This window comes from Neovison vison, chromosome 1 (assembly GCF_020171115.1).
Source record: "Neovison vison isolate M4711 chromosome 1, ASM_NN_V1, whole genome shotgun sequence".
NCBI classification, from domain to species: domain Eukaryota; kingdom Metazoa; phylum Chordata; class Mammalia; order Carnivora; family Mustelidae; genus Neogale; species Neogale vison.
Genome location: NC_058091.1, coordinates 84127018 through 84149180, shown reverse-complemented (window position 1 = coordinate 84149180; position 22163 = coordinate 84127018). Strand labels below are relative to the sequence as shown.

At 42.3% G+C, this 22163-nt stretch overlaps 1 protein-coding gene across 1 annotated transcript in view; it reads right to left on the bottom strand.

Moving 5' to 3' along the window:
* The window catches only part of TBC1D22B (TBC1 domain family member 22B), a 75198-nt gene extending 53315 nt beyond the window's left edge, over nucleotides 1–21883 (bottom strand). Inside the window, exons 1-2 of the mRNA XM_044250305.1 lie at nucleotides 21683–21883; nucleotides 6481–6537 (exon numbers count right to left, since the gene is read on the bottom strand). Coding sequence (XP_044106240.1) covers nucleotides 6481–6537; nucleotides 21683–21738 — 113 coding nt within the window. The 5' untranslated portion in view covers nucleotides 21739–21883. The remainder of the gene's footprint in view (nucleotides 1–6480; nucleotides 6538–21682) is intronic.
* Nucleotides 21884–22163: the final 280 nt, after the last annotated feature.

Genomic DNA, 22163 nt, shown 5'->3' with positions numbered 1-22163 from the left:
GGATTCCCCCCCCCCTTTTAAGTAGGTTCCACGCCCAACCTGGGGCTTGAACTCACCACCCCAAGATCAAGAGTTGCATGCTCTAATGACTGAGCCAGCCAGGCACCCATCCCAAATAGTCTTTTGATATTTTGAGGATTTTTAAAATAAGCCATTAAATCAAGAAGCTGAATTTTAACTCTGGCAAAAGAACTGGTTGGATGCTGAATGAACACTGGCTGAAGCACGCGCACACTCTGGCCTGGGTTAAAACTCCACACCAAGAGATGGCATGTGGAGCGTTGGGCTTTCTATACGAATGAAGAATGTAAATCATTTGAGTGGTGCATACATAAGGGTGTGTTATATTTTTCTTTACACCTTGTTATGCATTTCAAGTATTTTAGTATATTTTTTGAAGCAGATGAAGATTCAGTGTAAGTCAACTATTAAGATTAAGAATTGGAATTTTCTCTGATGAAGACTTTTGCAAATAGAAATTGGAAGGACATACTGCAGCATACTACAGAGCAAAGAAGGGAGGAAAGAATGTCATTCCCTGTGACAGAAAAACGGAAATTCCAAGCAGACCATTTTGAGAAATCACTTTAGGGATACCTATTCCACAAAACCCAAAACTCAACCAACCAGTTAAAAAAGTCAGCTCTGTCCTCAGGAAGAGACCTTCGTCGGGGAGGGGGTTCCTAAAGGGGTAGGAGTCTGAGGACAGAAGGTTGGTGAGAACCATTCACAGAACCAAAGAGGCATTTCAAAGTGAAAAGGTACCTAGGTTGCCACTGAGAGAAAGCAAAAAAGTCTAGACCAGCGGGGCGCCTGGGTGGCTCAGTGGGTTAAACCGCTGCCTTCGGCTCAGGTCATGATGTCGGGGTCCTGGGATCGAGTCCCGCATCGGGCTCTCTGCTCGGCAGGGAGCCTGCTTCCCTCTCTCTCTCTGCCTGCCTCTCCATCTACTTGTGATTTCTCTCCATCAAATAAATACATAAAATCTTTAAAAAAAAAAAAAAAGTCTAGACCAGCAACAACGGGGCTGAAGTGTTTTCATGTTTATCAGTTCTGTTCTCTCTGGAGGAGATAATATAAATTTACACGTACCCAAAAGTTAACATGTATTGGCTATTTACGGGGTGCCAGCTTCTGTGCTACTATATACACCCATTTTCTGATGAAAGCTCATTCGTAAGGCTATGAAGTACTATTATTATCATTACTATTTCCATTTGCAGATAAGGAAACTGTGGCTTACTGAGGTTATAAGCAAATCTAGGTCTACCTGACCTGGGAGCCTGCATACACTCTTTCTAACTAATCCGCCTAGAAAAAGAGGTCTAGTAAGCTCTCTGGCCTGGGTAGAGTTGTTGTAAAGGTAACTGAGCACATAACACCACAGCTTTAATTTCCCAAGTGTGCATAGCTGAGAGTCCCAATGTTCTCGTCTTGTAGTAATCACCTCCTGTGTACACAGAACAGGATGAGTATGTTGGTGGTCAGAATGGGAAGAAGCCACATCCAAGAATACAATCTTTGGAGAAGTCTCTCTCTTCCCTTTTGACATCAGGAGTCACAACCAGAAAACCAATCCAAGTAATGCTGGCTGAGGGTACCTCTGGATAAGAGGTTGCCTCATTTAAACAAGGTCCCCCAAAATTTATAACCAACCCAAGACACCATTAGGGTGGCTCAAAGTTTAGCCAAGATTGTTTAAACAGATCTACATTAATCTTACAACCCAGGTGGCCTCTCACAGAGACCTTCATTACACCTCCTTATAACTGAATGCCAAATTATCATTCAAAAAGCACTTTTGAGGGGTGCCTGGGTGGCTCAGTTAGTTAAGCTCAGGTCATGATTCCAGGGTCCTGGAATCGAGCCCTGCACTGGGTTCCCTGTTCAGCAAAGAGCCTGATTCTCTCTCTCCCTCTGCCTGCTGCTCTGCTTATTGTGCTCTCTCCCTATCTCTCTGTCAAATAAATAAATAAAATCTTTTAAAATATAAAAAAAAGAAAATTAAAAAAAAATAGGGGCACCTGGGTGGCTCAGTGGTTTAAGCCTCTGCCTTCGGCTCGGGTCATGATCCCAGGGTCCTGGGATCGAGCTCCACATCAGGCTCTCTGCTCAGCGGGGAGCCTGCTTCCCCCTCTCTCTCTGACTCTCTGCCTACTTGTGATCTCTGTCTGTGAAATAAATAAATAAAATATTTTTCAAAATTAAAAAATATAAGGGACGCCTGGGTGGCTCAGTTGATTAAGCAGCTGCCTTCGGCTCAGGTCATGATCCCAGCATCCTGGGATCAAGTCCCACATCGGGCTCTTTGCTCGGCGGGGAGCCTGCTTCTCCCTCTGCCTCTGCCTGCCTCTCTGTCTGCCTGTGCTCGCTCGCTCTCCCTCTCTCTGACAAATAAATAAAATCTTTAAAAAAAAAAAAAAACCTAAAAAAAAAATTTTTTTTAAATAAATAAAAAGCACTTTTGAGGGCACCTGGCTGGCTCAGTCAGTGGAGTGTGCAAGTCTTGATCTCAGGGACATAAGCTTAAGTGCCATGTTGGGTATAGAGATTATATAAAGATAAAATCTAAAAAAAAAAATAAAAATTATAGGTACTTTCGCAAAGACCTCATTTAATCCTCACAACAACTCTGACATGAGTCTTACTATTTCTATTTTATAGATGGGGAAACTAAAGATCAGAGAGATCGTAATTGCCCAAGACCATGGAGCTAGAAGGTGGAGAAGAAAATGAGACTCAAGAAGGGCACATGACCCTGAAACTCAGAAAAATGTAACAAATAGCACATCTGAGAGAAACTTAAGTTGTTTGGTGAATGGTAACTCGTTAAGTGGGAACACAAACCCCGAAGGATATTTTGAGCAAGAATGGCTGCAGGTCCTACTGGTTAGGAAACAAAGGACCAATCACTCTGTAATCTGATGGATACTACACTGTTTTGCTGATAGGGTTGCTTGCTTAATAGAAACAGGATACGAGTTTATTTAGAAAAATAACATCTGACACTGGTAAGGGGAGTGAAGCAAGTGGGGGATATTCAGTAACATACAAATCAACCCAGTCATCACAATAACTAGCATGGCTTCCTGTGAACTGGTGTTGTAACTCGGAACTAGGACCTATCATATTCTAGCATCAAATCAGAAAACAATAAATTTAGAAGCTTGTCATACCATCGAGTGGCCAATTGGGCCACTCTGCAGTAAGACTAGTTTTATTTGAGCTGTAAAAATTACTGCAGGCAATCTGATCACTAATGGTAATAATCTGGCAAATTGAAGTCACTATATCCAGACAAGGAACGGTGTACTCAGCTTGTGCAGTTTAGGTGATTGAAGAGCCAGCGTAAAGGCTTCCGCCGTGATGCGGATTAACCACACAGTAATTAATGGCAGTCTGAAGTGGAACGATAATCATGTAGTGGAGAAAGTAATAAAAATGTCCCAACAAAGGTACTAAAATAAGGGCGATAAATGTTTTATAGTAACAATCTGGAATTGTAAAATGGTCCGTGCAGACCTAGATGCTGTCCCATGTTGCAGAGCACTAATAACAGACCTCCATGTGCATGAAAAGGGGAAGCAATTTATTCAGTGACAATTACATTCCTCCCAAATCACAGAGCTAAGTGATTACTTCTATTGAAAGTCTGATTGCAACTCTGTTGAATGATCAGGGAGAACATTGGTGGTTTTATATAACTAATAGGTAGGAAAACAAAAGTGGAGAAAATGTGTCTTGGTAGCCTGGGATATGGCAATATTCCTCAAGATCTGGCCTCAACAGAGAATCAAGGAAAACTCACTCAGTAACAGATGCACACACGGTGTGGTGACTCTGACACGAACATAAAACAGGACAGTACACTCTGCTGTCTTACGTGTGAGAGGACAGACTGATTTCCAGGTTAGCTATGTATTTATCAAAGCCCATTATAAAATATGCTGGAATGGATCTATTACCGATCAACAAATCCTGGACATGAACAGAACTGGCTACAAGGAACAGAACACTCAACTACGATGCTGAAATTGTCAAGACCGTGATGTCAGGACACTCGGGAAGGTGTCTCTGCGGGTCTCTTGGCAGTCCCTCAGGTTACAAGGTAGCTGCTGAAGCTTTCAGCATCTTATTTTCCCATTACTACACTGGAAAGCAGGAAACATGAGTGGAGACAAGAAGAGACTCTCTTCACAAAATGATCCCTCTGGTCAAACAAGAAAATCCTTCCTAGTACCTTCCTTCAGGAGACTTTCTTTTATATCTCACTGCCAGAACCAATGAGATGAGCCCACAGTAGGCCAGTCACTGGGATTACCAAGAAATTATTATTGAAGGCTTCAACTAATATGGATACCTACTCTATGTATGTTTCTCAATAGCTGAATAAAATTATGGTTCTTGAGCAAGAAGAAGCAGGGGCAGGGAGACTGTTGAGTCATGCCTGCTTCTTTGGCCAACAGACTAGATAGTCTATTACTGGTAAAACCAAGAAACAGGATCCATTCTACTTAATGGGAATGTCACAGAAAACATGCTCCCCTACCCCACCCCCAAGAATAGCAAGGTATGAACTAGAGGCACTGAAGTAAAGTCCATGGACTAAGTAAATGCAGTGATTTCACTCCTTCATTCCAGAAATGTTTACTCAGTGCCTACTAAGTGCCACATGCTGTTCTAGGTACTAATGGCAGAGTGGTGAATAAAACAAAGAGTTTACAGTCTAGTGGTTTCTGGTATAAAAACTGTGCATTACAGAAAATAACAGCAGTCACACTTCCACAGTAATTCAGAGGACTGTACCTTCCACACACTGGCTAAATTTGCAAAAAGAGTGAGTTTGGGGGGCGCCTAGGTGGCTCAGTGGGTTAAGCCTCTGCATTCAGTTCAGGTCATGATCTCAGGGTCCTGGGATCGAGCCCCGAATCAGGCTCTCTGCTCAGCAGGGAGTCTGCTTCCCTCTCTCTCTCTGCCTGTCTCTATGCCTACTTGTGATCTCTCTCTCTGTCAAATAAATAAATAAATATTTTTATTTAAAAAAATTTTTTTTAATTTTTAATTTTTAAAAATTAAAAAATTCTAAAAAGAGTTGACAGAATTACAGAAAGTTCACCACATATTCCGCTAAGTTACTTTTTTAAATACTAAAATACTGATAATGTACATCTGACACAGTATTTTTGTGGGTATTCAAAGTATTTTATTTTATTTATTTTTATTTATTTGACAGAGAGAGAGATCACAAGTAGACAGAGAGGCAGGCAGAGAGAGAGAGGGGGGAAGCAGGTTCCACACTGAGCAGAGAGCCTATTGCAGGGCTCGATCCCAGGACCCTGAGACCATGTCCTGAGCCGAAAGCAGATGCTTAAACCACTGAGCCAATCAGGCGCCCCCAAAGTATTTTAATATAATCTTTACTCCTTCCTTGACTGTGAAGGGAAAAAGGGTAGATACTATTACACAGTCCCCAGAAGGATGAAAACCTAGGTCTTCTATACCTCTCACATCACCCAGCTTTCGCTACAAACTAAGCTTTCCTAGAAATAAGTCTCTAAGATTAGCATACTCAGAGATAGAACCCAAAATTCTTAGAAAATCTGAGAAGATGACCCATCCCCTCATTTAAATTCACTGTGGCTGAATGACAGCCCATGAGAGAAAGGAGTGATAAAGTGTTAATTGGGGGTAGGAATACACAGCCACACATCTTGGATTTAACCAGCATTTCTACTGTGTTTGAAAATAATTCATTAGAATTTTACTAGAGAAATAACCCCCAGGGAGCTTTTAACTCTACTGTGTGGCTGGGTTTCTTTGAGGGTGTCAGAGAAAAAGAGGACCTGAAGAATGCCAGCCTTCCAGTTATATTCTGTTTGCCCTCGTTCTCATAAAATGTAAGGAAAAGGTGGCAGACCTACACATATTCAGAAGAAATGAACCCCAGAAACCAGAAGAAGGTCATCAATCGTCCAATTTGGGGACCATATTTAATCAATAAAGATCCTTCCGGGGCGCCTGGGTGGCTCAGTGGGTTAAGCCGCTGCCTTCGGCTCAGGTCATGATCTCAGTGTCCTGGGATCGAGTCCCACGTTGGGCTCTCTGCTCAGTGGGGGGCCTGCTTCCCTTCCCCTCTCTCTGCCTGCCTCTCTGCCTACTGTGATCTCTCTCTGTCAAATAAATAAATAAAATCTTTAAATAAATAAATAAATAAAGATCCTTCCACTACAACAGAGTCCAACACCAAACCCTCCATACACCCGCTTCCGATGTAGGAAAACAAAATCTCTGATGTGAATTAGTTTCCCACTTAGTAATAGACTGTTTAGAGATAAGAAGATTGCTTATCTTCTGATCCAAAACAGAGCAGGGGAGAAGCTAGAAAAGATCAAAGCAGAAACTGTCATTGCAAAAAAGCAGGGGAAGGTTCAGGAGTTTTAAAAGAAGTATATGCCTGAATGGAAAAATATCTTGACTTACTTTTTGGTGAGCCGAGGATCCAGAGGTGGGTGCTGTGCTCCATACACGGGCTGGATGCTAAAAGCAAGAACAAAGAAAGCAGCAAGTTGTCAGGAAGCTAAACATGTTGGGTAAATACCATCTGCGTCACAAAGTTGGAAGGGACTTTGAGAAACAGGTTACCTCCAAGAACAACCATATCCACGCCAAAGGACAGCAAACTTTACGAAAAAAAAAAAAAAGTCTCAGGGTACACCTGGCTGGCTCATCAGTAAAACATGCGACTCTTGATCTCAGGGTCGTGAATTTGACCCCCACATTGGATGCACAGATTGCTTACCTAAATAAACTTTAAAAAAAAAAATCAGTCAATCAATCAACTCTCTGGAGAATGTTCATCTTCCACTGGGGCCTCAGCGCCTTACACACCTGACCACTGGAAGTTCTATCTGTAAAGAAGGCAGCATGGAAAGGTAACAGGCTTTGGAGCTAGGGAGAGCATAGTTTGAATGGCAGCTCCGGCACCCACCACCTCTGTAAACTGGCACGAAATCACATGACCACTTTGACCCTGTTTTCTCATCTGTGACATGGGAGCATCACCTACCCCAAAGGCTCACTTGGACTAAAAGACAGTGAAGCAACACAAGATACCAAGGGAAGGGTGACCCAAGTGACTCTCACTCATGGCTGCTGGGGGTATTAGGTGATATAACTCACTTCCAAAAACAGTTTGGCCATATCCAGGAAGAATGAAATATGCATGCCCTGAGGCCCAGTATTTTCATTCTCAAATCTATACCTTTTTTTTGGTGGGCAGCAAAAAAGGTTTATTGAATGATGGTAAAGTGATAGTGCAAGGCTCCCAAAGAGGGAGGGAGGCCGAGAGGGCTGCCCTCAAATCTGTATCTTAAGAGAAATACATACATGTGTGTGTCAGGAGGCATATATAAAACTATTTATAGCATCAGAGAGCCTTTTGTCATAAAGCGAGAAATAACCCAAGTGTCCAAGAGAAAATAAACTGTAATATGTTCGTATCATCAAGTATTATATAGCAGCATAAACATACGAAGTCGGGCTGCAAATCGTAATGCGCATGAATCTTCCAAATGTCATGTTGAGCAAAACAAGCACATAGTACAAAAGTAAATACTGTATGATTCTACTTACATACACTTCAAAAACAGGCAAAAGGATTTCTGTCATCTAGGGATGCACCCATAGTAGTAACATCATAAAGCAAGAAACAATGAACATAAAAGGATGTGGTTATTTTGGAGGGAAGGAGAGACATGTGATTGAGAACAGACACAAGTGTGCTTCTGGGGTGCCCCCTCTGTGATTATTCATCAAGTTACATACTGCATGTGTAGGTCACAGTAATAATAATAAAAAAAAGAGTGACTAGAGATTACAATATCCATATCCAGCCAAACTGTTGCTCAAATACAAAGGTGACAGAAAAATATGTTGCAACGCGTAAGAACTCAGGAAGAAGGATTTCCTTGACTCCTTCCTGAAGAAACTGCTAGAAGAAAAACTTCAATGAACAATGAGCTAAATGGAGAAACTACAATAAAAGGACTGGTGCAGAGCATTGAGCAGATTTTGTCTGACAACTAACTCTTAAATTTGAGGCTTTATGGTTAGAGAAGAGAATGTAAGAACAATGTAATTGGCAAAGGTGAAAATGAGACATAGGACAGAATGAGTAAGTATGTTGATTTCCTCAGCTTTCACTGACAAAGCTCAAAAGCTACTTAAAGCTGATAGCTCAAGAGAGGTGAGTGGGGGGATAGGGCGCCTGGGTGATGGGCATGAGAGAGGGCATGTGAGGTAATGAGGACTGGATGTCATATGCAAATGACGAATCACCGAATTCCACCTCTGAAGCTAATAATACACTACATGTTAATTAAATTGAATTTAAATAAAAAAAAATTTTAAAAAGCTGAATGCTCAAGTAATAGAAGCATAAGTGTGTTTTAGGATATAAGACAAAACTAAGAATATAATCAACTAAAAGCAGGGGGAGGAAAGGGCAGGAAATATACTAATTTCATAATTGATCATGGTAAGCAGTCAATAGATGTCTCAAGAAATATGGTATAAAATTATACTTACTGATGCAATCACTAGAATAAAAACACAAATTTCCCCAATTATCAGTATAGACACATGCAACCCCACCTCCCAAAGCAAGTATAGTCCCCACGGTAAAAATTTTTCATTCATTCATTCATTCATTCATTTTTTTAAAAGATTTTATTTATTTATTTGACAGAGAGATAGAGAGAACATAAGTAAGCAGAACAGCAGGCAGAGGGAGAGGGAAAAGCAGGCTCTGCACTGAGCAGAGAGCCCAGTGTGGGGCTCGATCCCAGGACCCGGGGATCATGACCTAAGCCAAAGGCAGATGCTTAATCGACTGAGCCATCCAGGTGCCCCAAGATTTTTCTTTTAAAGAAAATATTAAAAACAGAATTACAATAAAATGTATCAGTCATTCCAGTAAATCGAAAAGGGCCAAACTTGCCTATTAAAAGAAAAAGGATTGTTACTAAGAAGGGACTGGTTAATTATGGTGTATCTGTTAAAGGATGAGGCCTGTTCTATACCCACTGACATGAAACAAACTCTAAAACACTAATAAAAGATGCAGATCTGTGGGGCACCTGGGTGGCTCAGTGGGTTAAGCCTCTACCCTCGGCTTGGGTCATGATCCCAGGGTCCTGGGATCGAGCCCCGCATTGGGTTCTCCGCTCAGCGGGGAGCCTGCTTCCCCCTCTCTCTCTGCCTGCCTCTCTGCCTACTTGTGATCTCTGTCAAATAAATAAATAAAATCTTTTAAAAAAAAAAAAGATGCAGAGCTGTATGCATAGCATGTCACCATTTTTGTGGAAAATAATTACAATAAAACATATCTGCATACTTACATAGGTTTAGAGTATCTCTGAGCAAATACACAAGACGCCAGTGGCAAGGTTTTGGAAGAGGAACTGGAGGACTACAGGACGTGGCAGCAGAGAGATGAGTTTTTACTAAGCACTTTTTTGTGCCTTTCCGAATTAGTATCATGTACAGGTAACCACCTTTTTAAGATATAAATAAAGCGATCTTAAGGAGACACCTGGATGGCTCAGTGGGTTAAGCCTCTGCCTTCAGCTCTGGTAATGATCTCAGGGTTCTGAGATCAAACCCCACATGGGGCTCTCTGCTCGGCGGGGAGCCTGCTTCCTCCCACCCTCCCTGCCTCTCTGCCTAGTTGTGATCTCTGTCAAATAAATAAAATTTTAAAATTAAAAAAAATTTTTTTAAAAAGTGATGTTAAGAGGACTGGGAGGTTTAAATGAGACAATGGGTAAAAAGCCTTTTAGCCAATTCCGGGCAGGTAGTAACAGTAGCAGGTAATGAGATAGATTTGCAAACATCAGAATGCTGCCTGGTACACTCTCAGCGTCCAAGAAATGTTGGCTTTCCTCCTCCCTCCCATTTGGTAATTTACTCTTTACCCAACACTTAGAAAGTAGAACAAGGTTACCAAGTACTTTGTTTGACATAACAGATGTGATCCTAAAGTTGCTGTTAAGTAAAAATGCAGCCAATTTAATCATTTTCATTTTGATTTCTACTAAAATTCCAGTGAGAATGTTCTTATGTACAGTCTTTATGGATATGACCTTTTTAGCAATTAAGAATCTCTAACTCCCCAAACTTTTCCAAAAGGTTATTCAGTAATTTGCAAACAAACCATTACATACACTACTACAGAGATAAAAAAAAAAAAATAAATACAACTTTAACATGTTTAAACAGTTTACAGAGTTGTGTAGGCAGAGGAAAGGAAGAAAGAAAATGAGAGATCAAAGAATAATGGGAGAGTCCGACTTACAGAAAGAAAGCTGAAACAAAACAAAAATGAAAACACAAACAAAGAAACCCAAAAGGCATAGATGGGTGGAACAGAAAACCCAGAAATAAAGCCACAATAATGCCATCGTCACTTAATCTTTGACAAAGCAGGAAAGAACACCCAATGGGAAAAGGACAGTTTCCTCAACAGAGAGTGTTAGGAAAACTGGATGGCAACGTGCAAAAGAAAGAAACTAGACTACTTTCTTATACCATACACATAAATAAATTCCAGATGGATTAAAGACCTAAATGTGAGACCTGAAACCATAAAAATCCTAGAAGAGAACACAGAACTCTGACATCAGCTATAGCAACTTCTTCCTAGATATGTCCCCCGAGACAAGGGAAACAAAAGCAAAAATACACTATTGGGACTTCATCACAATAAAAAGCTTCCGCACAGGGAAGGAAACAATCAAGAAAACTAAAGACAATGTATGGATGAGAGAAGATATTTGCAAAAGACATATCTGATAAAGGGCTGGTATCTAAGATATATAAAAAAAACTTCTAAAACTTAACCCCCCAAAACCAAATAATCTAACTTAAAAATGGTCAGAAGACAGGCACAGACATTTCTCCAAAGAAGACACACAGATGGCCAACAGACACATGAAAAAATGCCCAACATCACTTATCATCAGGGGAATACAAATCAAAACTACAATGAGATATCTCCTCTTACCCGTCAGAATGACTAAAATCAACAACACAAGGGGCACCTGGGTGGCTTAGTCAGTTGAGTGTCTTGACTCTTGGTTTCAGCTCAGGTTGTGATCCCGCCATCCTGGGGCTGAGCCCCGCATCAGGCTCCATGCTCAGTGTGAAGTCCGTTTGAGATTCTCTCTCCTTCTCCCTCTGCTTCCCCCCTCAAATAAGTAAATAAATCTTGAAAAACATAAAATAATCAAATGAAATAAAATCAACAACACAAGAAACAACAGATGTTGATAAGGATGTATAGAAAAAAGAACACCGATGCACTGTTGTTGGGGGCGCAAACTGGCACAACCACTGGAAAACAGTTTGGAGTTTCCTCAAAAAGTTAACTTATTTGTGGAGCATAACAAATAGCATGGAGGACAAGGGGCATTAGAGAGGAGTAGGGAATTTGGGTAAATTGGAAGGGGAGGTGAACCATGAGAGACTATGGACTCTGAAAAAGAGTCTGAGGGGTTTGAAGTGGCGGGGGGGGGGGGGGAGGTTGGGGTACCAGGTGGTGGGTATTATAGAGGGCACGGCTTGCATGGAACACTGGGCGTGGTGAAAAAATAATGAATAATGTTTTTCTGAAAATTAATAAATTGGAAAAAAAAAAAAAGTTAACAGGGGCACCTGGCTAGCTCAGTAGGAAGAGCATGAGACTCTTGATTTTGGGGTCGTGAGTTCAAGCTCCATATTGGGCGTAGAGATTACTAAAAACAATAAATAAAAACTTTTGTAAAAAAAAGTTAAAAATAGAACTACCCAATGATTCAGCAATGGTGCCACTGGGTATTTACCCAAAGAACACAAAAACACTGATTCGAAATGATATATGCACCTCTACGTTTACAGCAGCATTATTTATAATAGCCAAGACACGGAAGCAACCCAAGTACCATCAGTTGATGAATGGATAAAGATGATGTGGTACATATATACCATGGATTATTACTTAGCCATAAAAAAGAATGAAATCTTGCCATTGGCAACAACATGGATGGAGCCAGACAGTATAATGCTGAGCAAATTAAGTCAGTCTGAGAGAGGAAAACACCGTATGACTTCACTCATATGTGGAATTTAAAAAGCAAATGAAAAAAGAGGGGTAAAGAGAAAGAGACAAACCAAAAAAACAGATTCTTAATTATAGAGAACTGATGGTTATGGGGTGGGGGGTGATGAGTTAAAAAGATGATGGGGATCAAGGCATGCATTAATGTGATGCACGCCAGGTGATGTGTGGAAGTGCTGAATGACTATATTGTACACCTGAAACTAATATAACACTGTTAACTAACTGGAATGAAAGTAAAAACTTTTTTTACAATGGTCACTGATTTGTATTTTCATGTTTGCAAATACTCTTAAGATGACAACACCTGAGCTCTCCAAGTCTACAAGCCTCTTTGTAGCAAAATATAAAGATCAGAGGATAAACTCTGCAGGAAGGTTTCAACAGGCTGGTTAGGTGAAGGGGCAGAAAAAAGGAGAGGGTCCTTAGATTCTCTTTTTCAAAAGGGTATTACCACCTGTGAGTAATCCATGCAGAAAAAAGGCAATCCTAATTGTGCAGGCTTACAGGCCAAAGGCCATTAATTACTATCCAGGAACGGGATCTTAAAATCACAGTAGACTGTTTCTTAGGTATGTCAACCCCAAAGTGCTGCACAGCCAGAAATGCCAAGATAAGTGATGGACTTCCTCAGCAAAGGTATCAGAGCCCAAGCTGAATTTAACCTACTCTCTATACCTGGAACACTTTAATTAATCAGTTTACTGAATCTCAAAAGGGAGAGGAAAGACATTAGAAGAGAAACCAAGATGATCACAAAGATGAAATGAAGACAGACTAAAAGCCTGGTGATGAAGGTAGTCAATTTCCTGGAATTTATAATTCACCTGTCAGTCTGAACCGTTGCTACTCCTCCCAAACCACACTCAAGAGCAGGCTGGTCTCCACTCGGCCTTCCAAACGTATCTTAGCTACTAAATCAGGCTCTTCTCCCATTTCAGTATCGTATCCAATCTGAAACAGCCCCTTCCAGATCTACACCCCCCCAACCATGAGATCTTCCCTGACACTAGCCCCTAGCACTCACTCTCCCATGCCTTCTCGGATTCCCTAAAATACATATAAATCAGGGCTTATACTGCCTTTTTTTTTTTAAGATTTATTTATGTATTTGACAGACATCACAAGTAAGCTGAGAGGCAGGCAGAGAGAGAAGAGGAAGCAGGCTCCCCGCTGCGCGGAGAGCCCAATGCGGGGCTCGATCCCAAGACCCTGGGACCATGACCGAAGCTAAAAGCAGAGGCTTTAACCCACTGAGCCACCCAGGCGCCCCGGGCTTATACTGCTTTTAATAAGTAAATAATTTTTTAAAAATAAACTCAATTTAGATCAAAATATAAGACACACCCAGGTTGGTGTTCAACTCATATATACATAAGAAATGAGACATTATGAGTTCAAATGCTACACACCCCTCCCGCCTGCCCTCGGAAACCACTTTATTGCATCTGCCATTCCTCACCCTCATCTTTGTTTTTACATTATTTTCCATGCTTGTCTCCCTAAACAATATATTGTTTTCCAGGTTTTTCAAACTTTATACAGGGGCGCCTGGGTGGCTTAGTTGGTTAAGCGTGTGCGTTCAGCTCAGTCCATGATCCCAGGGTCCTGGATTGAGCCCCAAGTTGGGTTCCCTGCTCAGCAGGGAGTCTGCTTCTCCCTCTCCCTGCCCCCCACCCTTACCCCAGCTTAGGCTCTCGCTATCTATCTCTATCTAACAAATAAAATATTTTTAAAACTTTATAGAAACGGTACCACACTATACACATGACTTATTTTGACTAGTAATCATAACTGCGATTTCTTATTTCTTTTTTTTTTTTTTTTTTTAGCCCGACGCGGGGCTTGATTCCAGGACCCTGAGATCATGACCTGAGCCGAAAGCAGAGGCTTTAACCTACTGAGCCACCCAGGTGCCCCTGCGATTTCTTTTTTAAGGTAGACTCCACACGCAGGATGGAGCCCAATGCCGAGCTTGAACTCACGACCCTGAGATCAAGACCTGAGCTGAGATCAAGAATCACTTAACTGACTGAGCCACCCAGGTATCCCTAAATACTCCTTTAAATATTACTTAATTTCATGACTGGCTAACTGGTCTCTCCAACACAAAATTTAAACAACATTTGCTCCAGGGGTGCCTCGGTGGTTCAGTCAGCTAAGCATCCGACTCTTTTTTTTGTTGTCGTTTTAAGATTTTATTTATTTGAGAGACAGTTCTTGCTTTGGCAGCACATACACTAGAATTTATTTATTTGAGAAAGTACACAAGCAGGCGGAGGGGGAGAGGGAGAAGCAGACTCCCGACTCCCCGCTGAGCAGGGAGCCCAACCCAGGGGTGAGGGTGGGGGGCTCGACCCCAGGACCCTGGGATCAATACCTGAGCCAAAGGCAGATGCTCAAAAAACTGAGCCACCCACGCACCCCTAAGCATGTGACTCTTGATTTTGGCTTACGTCATGATCTCAAGGTTGTGAGATCAAGCCCTGCCTTGGGCTCTGTCCTGGGCATGGAGCCTGCTTAAGATTCTCTCTCTTCCTCTCCCTCTGCCCTTCCCTGCCCCCTCTAAACAAAACAAAACATTTGCTCCACACAACTGTAGAAAGCACTTTATTAACAAATTTAACAGATTTTAACATTTAATAAATGTTAACATGTGTCACATTTCTTAAGAAAATAAAGCATTGGGGAGACCACTGAAGTCCTAACTGCAGTTTCTCCCCAGGAGATAACCACAATCCTGAAGCGTGTATGAACTCCTTCCCATCTGTTTTTATACTTTTATACACATTCACATACACATAAACACCATACAATACTGCTTCATTTTAAAACTGTACACAAGAGATTGTGCACTACTTATCTATCCATATCTTGCTTTTCTCAACAGTGTTTTCACCCAGCGGCACTTTTCAGTTTTTTTCTGATTACAAAGTAACATATGTGTAGTGGAGAAACCAGAGAGTCAATGATACCCAGCATCCTCACCAGGGGAAGCCACGATGCCAAGCAGGTTTTCAGCTTCTAGAGAGCAGTGGTGACACCATGTCTTTTTCTGCAGTCCCCTCACCACCTGGCAGAGTGCAGCACACCCCAGCAGGCACTTATTAACAACAGTTAGTGAGTGAAGACGGAAGCTCTACAAACCCCAGGCCTCTGCTCTGGCGGGCTAGTGGCTCGCAAGACCTCAACACTAGAATCAAAGCCCGCATCTTGGAGAAAGCACACAGCATATGAGGAGAAACGAATGCCACAGCAGATGCCACCGCAGAGACAAAACAGCAAAAGTCCCGGTCAGCCTCCGACATTCTCCTAACAAAACCAACACCACGGGGTGTATTGGCATAGCAGGTTTGCACAGTTGCAACAGTGCAAAAACCCTCGGTTGGAAAAATCAACAGGTGTTTGTTTAGCGCTGACAAAGGATCGAATGCAAACACAGGAACAGACCTATCTGATTTAAAGCCAAACGTGCTGGCAACTGATTTGGGTTCACACACTCACTTGATGGAAGTCTTCCAGAGCTGGGGTTCTACCCTCTTTCGGTGATAATTTAGTACCTTCTAGTCACTTACTTTATCAGTAAAACATTTCCAAGCTAAGAATAGGTTGTAATATAACATGCTTGCCCAGACAGGCTGGGAGAATAACACTGAATGCACGTTATGGAAAATAACCAAATGACAGAGGTTTTAGTTGAAAATCTACAGCCTCCTAATTCTAAGTGATGAGACACTTTTCTCAACTTCATTTAATGCTAAAGAGAGCTCCTTAACTTTAACAATAAACACTTTAGGGGCACCCTGCTTGCTTAGAGGAGTGTGACTTGATCTTGGGGTCATGAGTTCAAGCCTCACATAGGGTGTAGAGATTAAATAAATAAAATTTTAAAAAATAATAACCATTTTTGCTTAAAAAGAAGAAGAAGCCTAGGCAGGGGCACCTGGCTGGTCAGTCGGTTAAGCATTTGCCTTCAGGTCAAGTCATGATCTCAGTGTCTTGGGATGACCCGTGCTGGGCTCTGTGCTTGGTGGGGAGTCTGCTTGTCCCTCTCCCTTTGCCCCTCCTTCCTGCTTATGCACACAGATTCACATGCGCGTGTGCTTTCACTCAAATAAATTAAATCTTTAAAAAAAAAAAAAAAACAAACACAGAAGCCCTTCCCAGAAGGACTGGAAATCAAAATGTGGGAAATGAGCCGGGCTTTGGCTCACATCTGTCTCTCCCACTTCGGGTCTTATCTACATATTTTCGCTGGAAACGCCCACACCCCCGGACTAGAGGAGGTGCTTCAACAGGTGTCCTAATCTTAGCAGAGACTGAGGGAAGGCAGAAGAAGTAGTAGAAAAAGCACTGGACCCAGAATCAAGAAATCTGCAGTTCTGCAGTGTGATTTGGGGCCAGTCATTTTCCCTCTCTGGCTTTAGTTTCCTTACGTGCAGTGGCCTTAAAGTCAAATTCTAACATTCCATAATTTCATGACACTGAGATGTTCACGGGGCCAGCAACTCCTTACTTCCCAAAGCACAAGATAGAAAAGCCCACCTTCAGGGCCCCCATACCATCTACTCCAACCTACCACTCATGCCTGCTGTGAGTGACAAAGCGAAGAGAAATATCCACTGAGGTGAGTTGAAACTAGTAACTTTATATTTTTTGTAGATTTCATTTATTTATTTGAGAGAGTAAGTGAGAGAGAAAGGCGGGGGGGGGGGAGGTGGGGAAAGTAAGGCAGAGGCAGAAGCCCGTTCCCAGCTGAGCAGAGAGCCCCACGTGGGACTCAATCCCAGAGACTCTGGGATCATGAGCCAAAGTCAGCCACTTAACTGACTGAGCCACCTAGGCATCCCAGGGCAGCCAGAATATTTTTATAAAGGGGAATGTGATCATGTCACAGCCCCCACCAACCTTCTAATGGCAACCTACTCTCTTAGGTTAAATATCAAAGTCTTTAACTTGGCCTCTCTTTCCAACACGAAGGGCCTAGAAGACTTGAGAGTTTGGAGTTCATTCTAATTACAAATGAAAGAGAGGTCTGCAGAGGGCCAAGAAGAGAAGCAGGAGGCTTCAGCAGCAGTCCAGGCAAGAGAGGACTCAGTCTGATCCATGCAGTCGAGGTACAAGTGGTAAGAACGACTCAGATTCAGGGCCTAGTATGAGCAGCCAACAGGATTTGCTTTCGAACTAGGTGTGGCAGGAAGGGAAAGAAAAGAGCCAAATGTTAGGATTTTTGGTCCGAGGAACCTAGTGATCCGTGGGACCACTAAGTGAGACCGAATGAACGGCTTTGCAGGAGAGGGTAGATGTGGAAATCAAGAGTTCTGTGTGGATATGTTAAGTGTGAGATGCCTATCAGACAGTCAAGCAGAGATGCATGCATTATTCAAGATCCGTATGGCAAGAGCTTCCAACACAGGAACTCAGCTTTCTTTCCATTTAATTCAGGTTCTCAAAGTGCTGCCCCCAGGTTAGCCGCAGCACTATCTTCTGGGAACTCCTTAGAAGTTCAACGCCTCAGGTCCCACCCCAGACCTACTGAGTCAGAAACTCTGAATATGGGGCTGGCAATCTGCGTTTCAACAAGCCCTCCAGGTAACTCACTGAAGTTTGAGGATGACGGCTCGCAGTCATACTCCTTGTCCATAATGATCACCTGATAGCCACAGCTGCCCTGCATGAGGCTTCTCTGTGCCTGTTAACCCTCTGCCTCATGAACAATTAGGTGGTACTTTGTTTTTCTGTTGTTGTTGTTGTTTTAACCCAAGACTACTGGAAACCCCAGACACACCACTGATCAAAGTGTTTGAATTCCAGTTTCAGAAACTAAAGCAAGGGGGAGAAACGAAACGGGAACTACAACAATCACAACTATTGCTTTCATGAGAGCTACTATTATTGAGCACCTTGTACTCACTTTCTACGCATTATCTCATTAACCCTCCTAACAGCCTTATGGGGTAGGTACTCTGCTCCCATTTCACAGATAAGGAGATGGAGCAAGGCACAGAGAGGTTACAAAACTTGCCCTGGGTCACACAGCTAGAAAGTAGCAGAACTGGGATTTGAACCCAGGCAGTCAGGTTCCAGAGTGCATTTTTTTTTTTTTTTGGATATATAACTGACAGATAACATTGTGTAACTTTAAAGTTTACCATCTTAGCATTAGCTAACGCCTCTGTCAACTCACATAATTATCATTCCTTTTTTGTGGTGAGAACAATTAAGACCCAGTCTCTTAGCAACTTTGATGTTTATAATACAGTGCTGTTAAGTATAATCACTATGTCGTGCATGAGATCCCCAGAACTTTTTTATCTATTAGTTGTGAGTTTCCAGAACCAGCATGCTTAACCATATGGTATATAGTGTCCCCTATCTTTCTAGGCATCTACACAAGAACCACTTACTGTAATAAATAAGTGCATAAGGTTCCCATGAATAACTGAGAGAACTTTAAAAGATGTGAAATTCCATCAGCTTACCAAATAACCCAGCAATTCCACTCCTACATTAACTCAAAAGAATAGAAAACACACATCCAACAAAAATCTGCACATGAGTCTCATAACATTGTTCACAATAGCCAAAAAGTGGAAACAACCCAAATGTCATCAAATGATGAGTGGATAAACAAAGTGAGGTACAGTTGCACAATGGAATATTATTTAGACATAAAAAGGAACAAAATATTGATGCATGCTACAACACAGGTGAGCCTTGAAAACATTATGCTTCATAAAAGAAGCCAATCATGAAAGGCCTCTTTTCACATTATTCCATTTATATCAAATGTCCAGAATAGGTAAATCTATACATCCAGAAAGATTAGTTGCCAGGGGCTGAGGTGAGGATATGGACACAAGGTTTCTTTCTGGGGTGATGAAAATGAACTGAAATTGGTGGTGATGGTTGTCTGGAACTATCTATACTTTAAATGAAAATACAAAATACCCCTGAATTGTACACTTTGTACACTTAGAAAATGAACTGAAATTGGTGGTGATGGTTGCCTGGAACTATTTATACTTTAAATGAAAATACAAAATACCCCTGAATTGTACACTTTGAAAGGTGCATTTTTATAGCCATGTGAATTATATCTCAATAAAGCTGTTATTTTTAAAAAGGATGCTTAATTCATTTTAAGTTTAGGCTAACTTACTAAATAGAATGCCTACCTGTTGTCATTAAGGTTGCTAGATCACAACCAAAGAAACTGAAAGTAACTGCCATCACTTTGAATTTTTACCTTTCAATCTGTAGAAAAAACTAGTTTCACTTCTAGGTTGCCATGGACCCAGAAACAGCCATGTATGTCATTTCCCCACCCAGGAGAAAGTTTTTCTTCACCAACACTGAAAGAATGTAAATGCCAAAGTTCTATCCTTGAGAAAATGCCCTAATCTTTTCCTTAAATCAAAGCACTTTCTATCTAAAAAAAACTTTTTCTCCCATACCCAGCAGCTGCTAGGGCTCCCCACTAAAAGCACAGAACTAAACAATAGTTCTCTTCAACCAGCAAGGTACTAAAGACTGTTATGAATTGTGGCAACATTTTAGTGCCTCAAGATAAACAAGGAACATAAATAGTGCCCCAGTAAGGACTTGAGAAACATTCTTTTAAATGTTTACTTGCTCTAATAACAACAGGAATTCTCATAACTGGTATTTATCAAGCAACTATAATGTGCTAAATAAACACTGTCCTGGGTTCTTTACAAATAAGATGTTTAATTTGGTCCTCACAGTGACCCTGAGGAAGGTATTTTTAGTCTCATTTTATAGAAAAGGAAACTGAGGCCCTGAGAAATTGAGTAAGTCATTTGTCATTGATCACATAGGTATGACAATCCAAGTAATAACTCAAGTCCTTCTGAACCCAAATGTTTTCTCCTCTATTCCTCAATATTCCTCTTCAAAATGAAAAAGGAAGCCAGAAACTTCAAGAAACTAAAAAGACTCCTCTTCCTATCTCACAAAAGTGATACTCTGAAAAAAGCGGGCTCTTCCTATAGTCCAAAACAGGAAATATAGAAAACAAAATACTGTCAATAACAACCAGCAGTCAACAGGCACAAAAGACCATGCCATGTCCCGCATTTCAAATGCTGCTTCCTGATTTAACAGTTTTCCCTCTTATTCTGATTACAACCTTAGGATGTCAAAATTTAATGATCTCACAATGGAAAGCCCCAGAGAACAGCAGTTGTGAGACTGGAGAGAGAGCTCACTAGACCAGGAAGGAAAAGGAATCAGTTGGCAGGAAGTGGTGCCTATCTAAAAACATAGAAGTCTTCAGCATTAATATTAACACTGTCATTCCATAGCACTTTAATCTGAAGCTGTTCCTGCATTCCCTTGCATTATTTTAATACTGTATTACTAAAAGCTGATTCCCATTCTCCATATGTCTAATAGAATCCTAAGTAAAATAAGACTGCTATATAGCCACCACTGACCTTAATTTCTGTCTTGCTACTAAAAACAAAACAAAACAAAACCACACACACACACACACACACACATTCAAAGGATTATCCCTGAGGGAAAAGACCTGAATCAATTAGGAAAGGTAGCATGTGGGGCACAAGCAAACATGAATTTCATCACCAAGTAGCCTATGGCTAGCAGAAATCTTAAATTCACGACTAAAATATACATTCCCTATACTTCTCAGGGTTCTGGCCAAAATAAACTGAAACTATAAACCAAGAGTAGACTGAAGGATGTACAAATGCTAAGCTCTCAACATACATCAAAAAGGTAAAGGGGGTGAGTAGCTTAGAAGGTCTGCTCTCCAACTAAACAACTTTAGAATGAAAGAATTTCGTGCATTTGCACAAGAAGAGCTTGACAACGCAGGGGGGTAGGAGGTCACTTGGGGTTGAGCAAATCCACAGAAAAATGCTAAAGAAAGAACCTCGATTCTTGAGTCACTCTGTAGTAATTCCTAATGGGAAGTGGTCAACTCAAGATAAAGTAAGGTCGAGCTTGAGAATTTTCCTCACTTTTCCTGTCACCCTGGATACGATTCCAAGCTCCCACCAGAACCTTTTGGGAGTCCAAGATAAAGATTTGCACGTACTGATCTGGGGGAGCAATGGAAGGGGCCATCCTTATGCAAACAACCACCTGTGCGTGGTGGAGACCCCCAAGAAGGAGTTCTATTTAAAGTGAGAGGCAGCTTTGGGGATGACCCTCCAAACCCAGGACCGACACTGGCTACTCACCCAACTCCAGTGTCCCTTACGCCCGGACTCTGGCCACCTCCCAGCTAAGGGCAGCCGCTCCAGCGCCCTCCGCCCCCAGACCCTGGTCTGCTCCCACACCCAGTCATTCCCAAAGCTCGCTGCCCGCTCCTTTGCCCGACAGCTGACCCGCCGCCACCAGGCAGTCCCAGCTCCCCCAGTCCAGGTTCCCCAAACCAGCCTTTCGGGGTTGCTGACGCCCCAGGGCCGCGGGATTTAAGGCTTAGGATCTGGAAGGATTTGGTCCAATCTCCTCTTCCTTTTGGCGTCCTGGGCTTACCTCCCCGGCAGCTTGGCGCTCCTCTTCCAAAACTGCTTGCTGTTCTCAGCGGCCATTGCTCTGGCCGGGGAAGGCCTTGTAGGCGGGCCAGGGGGGTACCCGGCGAGATGCCCCCAGGACCCCGCAATCGGAGGGCCAACCCAGGCCGCTTCCCCGCCGCCGGTCACCCGCTCCCAGCTCCTGGGGGCGCCATCTTGGATGTGGGCACCCTCCCACCCAGAGCCGCTGCCATTGGTGAGTTGCGCCGGCCGTGGTCAGACGGACGAATAGAAAGCCGGAATCCTGCAGGCCGCTGAAGCCTAACGGTGACGTCAGGGACTGGGCACACAGGTGGACCGGGAAGGCGGAGCTTGTGCAAGCAGGGAGGCGGGGCTGAAAGTTCCCTAACCCCAGGAGTGGAAGAAGCAGGTAAAGAAAGGGACCTATGGGAAGGAAGAATGGGTACTGTTTGGTTTGTGTGCGGGTGTGTTGGGGGCGAGGG